Source organism: Amblyomma americanum, chromosome 1 (genome assembly GCF_052857255.1).
Source record: "Amblyomma americanum isolate KBUSLIRL-KWMA chromosome 1, ASM5285725v1, whole genome shotgun sequence".
NCBI classification, from domain to species: domain Eukaryota; kingdom Metazoa; phylum Arthropoda; class Arachnida; order Ixodida; family Ixodidae; genus Amblyomma; species Amblyomma americanum.
The window spans coordinates 27,499,469-27,510,095 of record NC_135497.1 but is presented as its reverse complement, the minus strand read 5'-3'; the positions used below and the strand labels follow the sequence as shown (position 1 = coordinate 27,510,095).

The window sequence follows — 10,627 nt, the reverse complement described above, 5'->3', positions numbered from 1 at the left end:
CACTGAAAAACAAACCAATTCCAGGCGTATCTCATTTGCCCGCGCTCCTTGCAACGCTCGCCTCGGCGGCCTAGTCGTGACGCTTTCCGCTGCCGAAAACAGATGGCGCCACTGCCGGTTCTCAGCGAAAAAGCGTCGTCTGCGGGTTTTGGCTCGCCGATCTCTCGTAGACGCTTACGTTTTCGCATTATGTGCGCCTGAACTAAGTAAGCACCGTTGTCAAACTTGCTACGATACAAAAGTTACCATAATACGCAAGCTCTGTGTGCAGTTTCACCGCAAACGAGCCAGCGGTTGAGGCGAGGAAATTTTTGAAAGTGTCAGCGATAAAAACGCACAATACTGTATGATGTCATAAAGTGCAGGCGTGGCAGATGAACCGCATTTGCCGTTCGCCGCACTAAAAATATTGACGAACCTTTAATTTTTTCAAACGGTCAAGGCACAGCGCTCCACGGCCGGTGGCTGCATGATTGCAGCGCGAATAAATGCATTGCAGCCGCTACAATATTCAACATTTCTTTAAAATATGCCAACTTGTGATGCTTCGCGTTTTTTCCTCTTCGTCGATGCTTCCTATCGGCCACTGTGTAGTGATATTGTCTGCGCCAACAGCATCGTCCGCCCGAGACGTCTGCTAGCGCGAGCTGCACGACGAGATTGCACCGCGCTCCACCGTCGGTCTCCACGGTGGCGCGGTGGCGCGCACTCGTGTCGTGCTCGTCCCAGCCGAACGTAAGGCACTGCACGAGTGGAATCCAGCCGAACGTGGAGCACCGCTCGAGTGCGTGGAAAACTCCACGAGTGCCGTCAGCCGAAGACACCATAAATCTCTTCAGACTGTCAGCGCTAAAAACTGTAATAGTGCCAAAATTTAATTAGGGAGCTTTGCTAATTAGCCATTCGCAAGCTTTGCTAATTAACCATTCCTCAATAACACCTTTGGAACACCCATAATGGGGGTATATATATATACATGAGCCTTATAATGTATTAGAATGAGAGAATGCGAGTTCCAGATGCAAGTTGTTTTTTGTATAGTGCTTTATTGCTCTAATTGCTACCTTACGGGTGGAGTTTAAAGCTGTACTTGCGTTCCTACTACAGGCAGATTCGCATTGTATTAAGCACAAATACGTGGTTTTCATGCAGCTCTCACAGATTGTGTTTAAGCAAGAGTTCACGGTCCAGCAGGATATTTTATCGTAGGTTGCGAGTGCGTTTCGCAATTTTATGTGTAACGTTCAGGAAGTTACTTTAACATTCGTTTTTAACACTCCAGAAAGCTTGCAAAATTAAAGGACATTGTATGAATATGGTTTATCCAAAGAGAATTAAATTTAATGTTTCGGTGCTATCATCATCAGCACGTCTATGCCCACTGCAGGACAAAGGTCTCTCCCATATCCAAGTACTGTGCCAGCTGCAGCGCCACCCTCCCCCTACAAACTTCTTAACCTAATCTGCACACCTAACTTTTTGTCGCCCCTGCTAAGCTTTCCTTCCCTTGGAATCCAGCCTGTTACCATAAAGGAACATCGGTTATCTTGCCTTCGCATTACACGCCCTGCCCAAGCCCATTTCTTCCTCTTGAATTCAACTAGGATGTCATCAACCAGTGTTTAATCCACCCAGCCCTCCTCCCATCTCTAAAAAACACCTATCATTTTTCTTTCACAGATTGCTGTGCTGTCCTTAAGTTGAACCCTTTTCCTTAGCCTTCAAGCATCTGCCCCATAGGTGAGTACCAGTAGATGTTGCTATAATGGAAGCTAATGGTTCCAGCAGCTACTGGTACCAGCACCTACTGGTTCCAGTAGCTACTGGGAATGCGCTAATAAACACGTACTACTGAAACAAGTAGAATCCCAGCAGGAAACCAGCAGCAAATTTTCGCCTGGGGGAAAAATTTGTAACAGTCTTAGGTGAAACAGCCTGCATAATGAATGCAGTAGCGCCAACTTAGTTGCACTGTAGTGGCCATAAAGCCATGGCAACAGCCACTAAACTGTCATCATTGAGCAGGAATGAATTTCAGGAAAAAGTGACCACAGAACAAATTACTTTCCTGCGAAATACCCTGCATTTTGTACCGCACCAAGGAAGCCCGAATCACGTCCTAATGCGGGATTCAGTGAGGTCCATAGAATGACAGCCATCCAGGACAACTCGAGAACAAAGCGGCAAAGCTATCCAGCCAACGGTGTCAGCCAACTGCCATGATGCTGCGGTTAATCCCGTTAACTTGCTAGTGTGATGTTACGGATGGCTGGCAGATGCAAAGGGATTAACCGCGGTGTCACTATGATATGCCAATGCCATTGGCTGGAGAACCTCCTTGGAGGGGAATTTGCTGCTTCGTTCTTGAGTTGTATCCGACTACAGGTGCGGCAGAACATCCGATACAATCCTGCTTTGGACCCAGTGCAATGCTGAAGCTCATTTCGGTGAGGTAATGACATTCTGTACTTGTACATGACAGAATGCACAGGTTTAGGCTTGCATTATTTTTCCTGAAGCTTACAAAAAATAATTATGTACACGGTATTATACATTTTTTATGAGAGTTTAGCATACTTCAATCTTTCTCAGATAAATTTCTTTCATCTGAAACCAATGAAAAAGCCAGCGAAAGACAATCAAAGAGACAGTACTCAGAATGTAAACGCGGATGATCAGTAAGTGTACACAACCACTGAGCACGGAAAGAGAAGGCAAGGATTGAGGCCACACGCCAGTTTGCTCGGCTTATGCGGGTAACGATGTGCAGAGAACACAGTAAAGGCCAGATACTACAAGAACAATTATTCATACTACTTGTTGAGCATGCATATAACAGTGGAGTAAACACACTTCAAGTATTACAAATTTATTGTTCTTTCAAATGGCAGATGAGAATTTCATAGATTAACTGTAAGCTGATCGGCACCTGAGCGCAATCACAGAAAAAAATGTGGGAGAGGGAAGTGGGAGGGAATGTGTCACAACAGAGCAAAGACTCATCAATTTTATAAAACATCATCTTGCCTGCCTAAAAACAAACAAAATAAGAGTGGAAACTATATCACACATTTGTACCGAACATGGAATGAACAGATGGAATGATACGGTATTGGGTTATCAGCAGGTATGGCGTGTCTAAGCTTTTACAAAAAAAAAATATATCACATGTACACATCAAGCACTTGTGTCACAAATTACACACCATGATAGCCTGTTCACAGCAGCAGGTGTCTGAGTAACCAGACTGAAACCCGTTGGACACCAAGCACTCAGTCCAGAACACACACCATGAATGCCACAAAGTTTTTCCTGATTTGAAGGCATTTTCTACCTGCTGCTGCATGAACAGGCCGGCATCAAGGAAGAAGAAAGCCCTGCATCTACCATGGGTGAAGGTGCCAGGCAGACAGACCTCCAGGCATTGGAAAGATGCAGGGCTTTCATAAAAGCTGGCCAGTAAAAGACACTGCTATCATCAGAGGCATACTCACACAGACGCATTGGGCACACGTGACTTCAGCGAAACTCGATTGTAAAAGCATAGCGGGGTGCAATTAAAAAAAACTTGTATAACATAAAAACAGTTTATAAAATCAATCCACAAATAAACAAACTCTGTCTTGTGAGAAGACGCATCCAAGCAAGACTGGTGGTTGGGGCAAGCCTCTGATCCATGCCAGACTTGTGCGTTCTCGGAGGGACACATGCAAGTGGGAGCGAGCTCTCAGTTGGGGAAATGAAGGCTCCGCACCTGCCTCTCTCTGCAGGCATTTCAGCCGTGGCCGTGCAAGGCTTTTCTTTCTGCTTTATACATGACATAAATAACAGCACTGAGCCCACCAGCTCTGGCCTGCAACCTTTCAGTGGAGGGCGGGCGGCAAGCGCTTGGCAACAGTAATCGTGCCTAGTCCTTGTCCAGAGCAGATGCACCGTTGCTGCTGGCTGCACACAATATAGCTCTCTGCCTGTCTCTTCGAAAACAGTTAATACCATATTTACAAGTCTACTCCCCAGCCCAAACAAGATATGCAACACCTAGAATGACCACGATTCGAAGACGAGTCTTTGTTTGTTAACAGTTCTATTGCCAGCCAGTTCACCTGTTTTGGGGGCCTGCCTCATTGTATGCAGACACACTCAGCATTCTGACTTGTCTTCTTCCACCAGGTTTTGGGTGTCTTTGTCTGTGTCCACGGTTGTTGGATCAAGAGCTGTCTGCCGTAAAGGAACGTGTGGAGATGACCGATGAAGCACCATTGAAGGATGTAGCACCGCAGATCCCACACTTGGCGGCGCCTTATTGCTGCTGTCGAAGCAGTTCTTGTCATATTTCTTGTCGAAGACATCACCAGCCACTTCATACAAGCCTCCCTTTCCTGTTTCACCAGCACCTGCCGTGCCATCGGCATTGCCCAACGCATCATACATGGGGTTGCTAAAGTCTGTAGCCTTGTTCACATCATTCAATCCGAAGTCAGCATCCAACGACTCCTACAAAACGAAAAATACAAAATGTTAAAAAAAAAAGATAGTGGAGGCAGCTTTACAGCTTTGGGCAGAAAGACTTACGGCATTTGTCTCTGCCTGCCGAGTTCGCATAAAGTTTGGTGAAAACTCCACGTTGGTGCCACTTCTGAAGGACACGCTTTGTGTGCTTCCTCCAAGCCCACTTTGTTTGCTGCAACATTGCAATGGGGGAATTAGCATTTTTTGTTTATTTACACAGCAAGAAAATCTAATGGCACTTGCACTTACAAATGGCGTCGACGCACACATACGAAGAGTGTGGCAGCTACAATCATTATTATGAGGACGACAATGATTGGAACCAGCACGGCAGCAACACCTGTATCAACAAAGACAAGGTGGTATAAGCATACACCAATCAATCATCAAGGGTGTGTGGCAATGAAGTGTTCTTTTGAGCAGATCTTACCACTTGCCCCTCCCAGAGATGATATCCGTCTACGGGCAATGAAGTTTTCACAGTGCATGCCTTCATATTCACTTGAACATCTGCATACTATCTGCTCGTCTCGGACGCTCTCACAGCGGCCACCATTGCGGCAAGGGCACTTGTACGGTTGTGGCTTTGGCACTTCAAACCCTAGCGAAGTAAAAGTTGACACAGGCAAAAGTTATAATCTTCCGTTAACAAGAAGTTTCTTTGTTAGACACTTTGTCTGAGTGCACTCTATTCACTGACCTGCATCACAGCTGCCAAAGTTCAGAACATGGAGAGAAGTTCCATCAGGGCAAGCACAGCGATAGCCTTGAGGAACCAAGAGGCACAAATGAGAGCAGCCTGATGATGGGCACCGGTTAGGAACTGAAAGTCCAAAAGTAGCAGCAAATATTCAAAGAGCTGTCTCTTGCCAACGCTATCGCACAGTTCACCACTTTGCATTGGGACATACCGGTAAGGTTATACTTGAGTGGCTGGAAGATCTTGACACCAGTTGGGTTCTCAACATTCCTCTTAACTCTAACCTTCACACCTCGTCCATGCTTGTCCTGCCTGTAAATCTCGCCAGAGTCTCTCGTCACCCAGAAAATACTGTCTTCAAACAAGTCCATTGCAAATGGATGCATCAGATCTTGGGAGATGAAAAAAAAATAACACTGAGTTTCACAGCAGCAAACTCCCAAACTAGCTACACACTTTGGCAAATGTTTCCACAGCTTACTTACCACCACTGACAATAACAACCCTGTTGGAGCCATCCTGCTTAGCGGTTTCAATGGTGTTCAATTTGCTGTCACACCAGTAAATTCTGTGGTCAGAAGCGTAGTCTATAGTCAGGCCTGTTGGGTAGCCAATCTTGTCACCCACAATGATGCGGCGCTTTGAGCCATCCATCCATGCTGTTTCAATCTTGGGGTTGGAGCCCGAATCTGACCAAAACATCCACCTACAAGCAATTAAACAGGAATATCAGGGCAAACAACACCAACAGCCCCTCAAACACTTGTAAAGCTGTTCATGTCATGTACCATCAGCATCAGATGAAACAAAAATATTTGCTGCCGAGTGGGAAACACAAGCAGGGTCCACTAACACTTTGAAAACTCGTAAAGACCACTCTTTCGAAGAAAAAATAAACTGTTAGTATCTAGCCCCCTCAAATATGACCTTGTTCTGCTGTTCCTCCTCCATTTTCCTTGCTAACATTTTATTTGATGCTGATATTAATGCATACCCTCAACAAAAAATAGGCAATGCAAGACATGGTTACTTGTGATAACTTACCACCAATATGGCAAAATTAAAGTTAGGAAAAAAAGTATTCTATCATGCTGTAGGAAGCTTAAGTCAGAAAGTAGTCCTTCATTTATGCTTAGTTAATCCGATCATTGCCCAATGCCACAGTAGCACAAGCTGTACCTGGATACATACAAAACATGTTGGCCAGAATCAACACCAAAGGATGCAATGGTACAAGACCATCTCTAAAGTTTGTTGTGGATGCCACTCATACCTTGTACAATTACTGTACCAGTACTATACCAACAAAAGAGCAGCCAAGGCCAGAAATGCTAGTGGCACTAGTTCTGTAGCAGCAAGCTCAGTATCCAGCCATCCATGTCTGCATTTTGGTAGACAGTAAAGTACTACACTGCCCATGCACAAACAATTAAATGCACATTTATTGTTCAGGAAGTTCATATTAACCAAGATGTCTCACCACATCTTGCATCAAAACTCACAACTGTTCTGGTGCATTAGACCTGCACTTTATCAGTATCACTACCTTCAGTCACTTACCCCATGTCAGGGTCAACTGCCAAGGAAGTGGGCCTTTCCAAGTTGGACGACAGCAGTGTTTTTCGGTATCGGCCATCAATGAGGCTAACAAAAATTCTACCCTTGGGACGAGTGCTCGACAGATCCGCATCCATCCAGTAAATAGTTCTGCAAATAAGCGCAGAGGCAGTCAGAATTGTGCAACATAGACCATGCTGTCAGCTTTGCAACAAAACCAACCTTCCAACCCAGTCTACCGCAATAGCATTTGGCTTTGTGAGGCCCTTCAGCTCCAGATTCTGTGGGAACCCAATGCCAGCACTGACGTCAGTCAAGTTTGGCAGGAATGCTCTTTTAATTGTCTTTTCATATGAGTCTGTCCAGTACAACATATCTGCAAAGCAACAAATAAATTGATCAGAAAGAAATAACAGCTGTACAGCTTATTTTACAGAGAGGAAATTGGAAAAAGAGGGCTGATCATTGCACCTATGCTGCAGTTAAGCAACATGATTTCTCAACTGAACTAAACTGAAGTAGCCATGAAAAGCACTGAAGTATGTTTCAGACAAAAAGAAAGTAAGAAATAAAGCAACAAAAGGCTGTCATCAGTGAGTAATACGCATTCAGTTTGCAAATACAACTTGCACATATACTAACAGCAATACCCGCAGCAAACTCCTGGCATTTATGTGCCACAGCTTAATCAAGAAAATTAGTATAGCAGTGGTACCAGAATCCAGAATCCTTCAGCCATTTTTTTTTGTTAATGTTTCCGTGAACAGGTGCAAACAAACGTAAACAGAGCACACTATGGCCTTCTAACCCCATTTACATTTTGCCTAATAAAAATCATGAGGTATGGTATGTGCAGGCTGGTAATGATCATCGGGGCAGTTCTCTACAAGCACACAAAGTGCCTTGGTTTACTTATATGCTCTGTTTACTTATGTTCTTGCCTATACAAGTGCACGTGCATGCATGTGTGAACAGATTTACTGAAAGGCAGTGGTGCAGCGATAATAGAGAAGGGTGTTTGATATCTTCACGAGCTACATGGTACTTCAGCAGTGTTAATTGTTGGGCTAGTTGGTACTGTAGTTGGGACATATTGGTAGAACAACAGCACTTGTCCTTTCCACCCTTCCTTCTGTGTGTCTTTGTCCTGGAGCTATTGTACTGTTATTCTATGAATATGTTCCAGCTACATGGTAGTTTCTCAACTTTTTCAAACCAGCAAACACTGTTTCTGGATGCAACATACGTTCACGGGGGTCATAATCCAGTGCCTGGACCCTGCTCTCTCCAGTGATGACTGAGCTTTGAACTTCATTCTTCATGTCAAGCATTCGGATGTCAGGTCCATTGGTGTAGAGGACAATGGGAGCAGGCCCTACAAACAAAATGTAGAAAATGACATATGGATCGACCGACTTCAACAAAAGCTGTTTGGATTGAGAACACTGCCTTGAGAACGTGTAAATACCTTTGGCATGGCAGTGAGACTTGAACATTTCATAGCCTTCCTTGCAACGACAGCCATAGTCACCCATCAAGTTTTCACATATTTGCGAGCAATTGTGACCAAAAGTTGCACACTCATTGATATCTACAACAGAAAGGAAGTCAATAAAGCAATGAGCTGACAGTGAGCAAGCATTCTCTTTTTCTCTCCCAAAAGATTAATCTCAACAAGTACCTTCTAATAACTTACTGTTTAATGCTAGTAGCATGAAGCACATGCAAATTGAGTGACTGACATGCCACCTTTTGAGTGAATTCCTTGTATTTCAAGCCGTTTAACATTTTCCCTGACATTCAAGACAAAAGCTCCCTAGCCCTCAACGCCAATTACTATACACAAAAGCCAGTCAAAGCAAAAATGAACAGAGCAGAACCAAAGAAATTTTGAGATAAAAAATAATTGGATAGTCATCAGGTGGTAAAGCAATGGCTCATTTTTGACAGCTAAGAAATATCGCCATACATCAATTCTTACTACTGAAAAATCACTGCTTGAGGATAACAAAGCACACGAGAGGGAAGAATGGATTAACATATATGTTACTGTGCACTTGAGACACAAACTAGCATCCATGTTTGTGTCTCAAATGTATCTTCTAAACCATGTTATTCCCTCCTTGTGTTCTGTGTGTTGTAATCCTCAAGCATGTAGTATTTGTAATCCTCAAGTGCTATGATTTCCCAATAGTAATCACATATACCAACTAGCCCACAGAAGGTCTTTGTGCCAATTCTTAAAACTTAGAAATTAGACTTACAAAATACTGAGACTATAAGTAGCAACACACCTTCACATCGTTTAGGATCATCATCTTTTATCTTGTAGCCACTAGCACATGTGCAAATGTAGCCATTAGAGTCACCCAAGGTGGTGCAGTTGTGCTCGCAACCTCCTCGTGTAGCAGCATCACATGTGCCTTCATCTGAAATTGCAGCAGAGGTTGGAAAAGAAGAATGCATATGGTTCAATTGCTTGTTACAGCCTAAAGCAACTTCTTCACGAACAACGATTGGTCGTACTTATAGGTTTTCTATCACATACTTTAGTACAATCCAACAGCATTCAAACAGCTCACTCCATTTTATCACTGTATGCTAATAGGCTGGTTGGTTTGAGACAAATTGTACATGTCAACTTTGCAATTATAAACATGGACATGCCTATGTTCATTGCAGTGCTATTGGTATCTATAATATATGTGCCTGAAACAAATTAGCCAAGCAGTGCCATGTGAACCATAGTTCTACGGTTGGCCCTGCTGTTTGTGCCCATTCTGATAGTTGCACTGCTGACATTTACAATTTATTTCATTTTCTTCATATTCCATGAATATGTTTCGTGCACATAACACTACGCTTCAAGCTCAGTATTTCCATAGCATAGCATAGTGTTTCAAGCATATCTTGTTTCTTTGCTGTTCAGCCTCAATGCAGACATAATACTCACGACAACCACGCTCGTCGGAGAGGTCACCACAGTCGTCCTTGTGATTGCAAACTTCCGCTCTGGGGATGCACTTCCCATTAGTGCACTTGAACTCTGTGGCAAGGCATGGAAGCGGCGTGAGCTTCCCACACAATTGGTGGTTGTTCTCATCACTGCCATCTCCGCAGTCATCATTGCCATTGCACAGCTGCCACAAGGGAATACACTTGTTGTTCTGGCATTGGAACTTCCTTGTTACATCACACTTGTGGTCCTCTGCACAGGGAATTGAAGTGGAGAACATGAAGCGAAAAGTTCTCATTACAGCGGGACTACGACTATGCATGCCAATAATGCATTAAAAGCCTTGGCCATACAACGAAAAATTATGCACGCCCCACTTTATACAACGGCCAGCGGGAACTGTCCGGAATGAGAGAGGCTCGCGGAGCACTTTATTAGTAGACATCACATCAACCTCAGGTGCTGCAAATCTGAATCAAGACAGAAAAATGTGTGCATGGCAATGCGATCCAAAGCAAGACAGCCTTTAATGATTCATCTGCCGACTGCTTGGATTCCCCGTGTGCGACCCGCGGCTATCGGTGTGAGGCGGCTCTCACCAGGTTTGCTTTTCCGCATGCTTCACCCCTATAAGCTTGAAGGAAATCACTTGTGTGTTCCTACCAGCATGAGCAAGCAGGAGCAATAATACATGTTTCTGTAATGGCTAGTTCCAAAGCACTTTCCACTACAGCTTCAGTGTGGAGCACTCAAGGCCTAGCGACACCGAGTGAGCGATGTGCCTGCAGATTAGACATGCCCACCTACTCTGGCTAGGTGAAGCCAGCACTGCTCGTAACTACTCCCAAAAATAAATCCGAGAGGCTATTAATTTATAATGGCCACTCCTCATCCCATTCCTTTCC

General features: G+C 44.2%; 1 protein-coding gene across 5 annotated transcripts in view; it reads right to left on the bottom strand.

Moving 5' to 3' along the window:
* Window positions 1-2,853: 2,853 nt before the first annotated feature.
* The window catches only part of mgl (low-density lipoprotein receptor-related protein megalin), a 158,107-nt gene continuing 150,333 nt past the window's right edge, over window positions 2,854-10,627 (bottom strand). For 4 of the 5 annotated variants that reach the window (XM_077645080.1, XM_077645091.1, XM_077645085.1 and 1 more), the window contains 13 exons: window positions 9,720-9,974; window positions 9,061-9,195; window positions 8,235-8,357; window positions 8,013-8,141; window positions 6,989-7,142; window positions 6,770-6,916; window positions 5,695-5,915; window positions 5,421-5,600; window positions 5,210-5,332; window positions 4,940-5,110; window positions 4,759-4,849; window positions 4,573-4,681; window positions 2,854-4,494 (listed from right to left, as the gene is read on the bottom strand). In XM_077645080.1, coding sequence (XP_077501206.1) covers window positions 4,141-4,494; window positions 4,573-4,681; window positions 4,759-4,849; window positions 4,940-5,110; window positions 5,210-5,332; window positions 5,421-5,600; window positions 5,695-5,915; window positions 6,770-6,916; window positions 6,989-7,142; window positions 8,013-8,141; window positions 8,235-8,357; window positions 9,061-9,195; window positions 9,720-9,974 — 2,192 coding nt within the window. In that variant the 3' untranslated portion in view covers window positions 2,854-4,140. The remainder of the gene's footprint in view (window positions 4,495-4,572; window positions 4,682-4,758; window positions 4,850-4,939; window positions 5,111-5,209; window positions 5,333-5,420; window positions 5,601-5,694; window positions 5,916-6,769; window positions 6,917-6,988; window positions 7,143-8,012; window positions 8,142-8,234; window positions 8,358-9,060; window positions 9,196-9,719; window positions 9,975-10,627) is intronic. The other variant, XR_013310170.1, reaches the window with a different exon arrangement.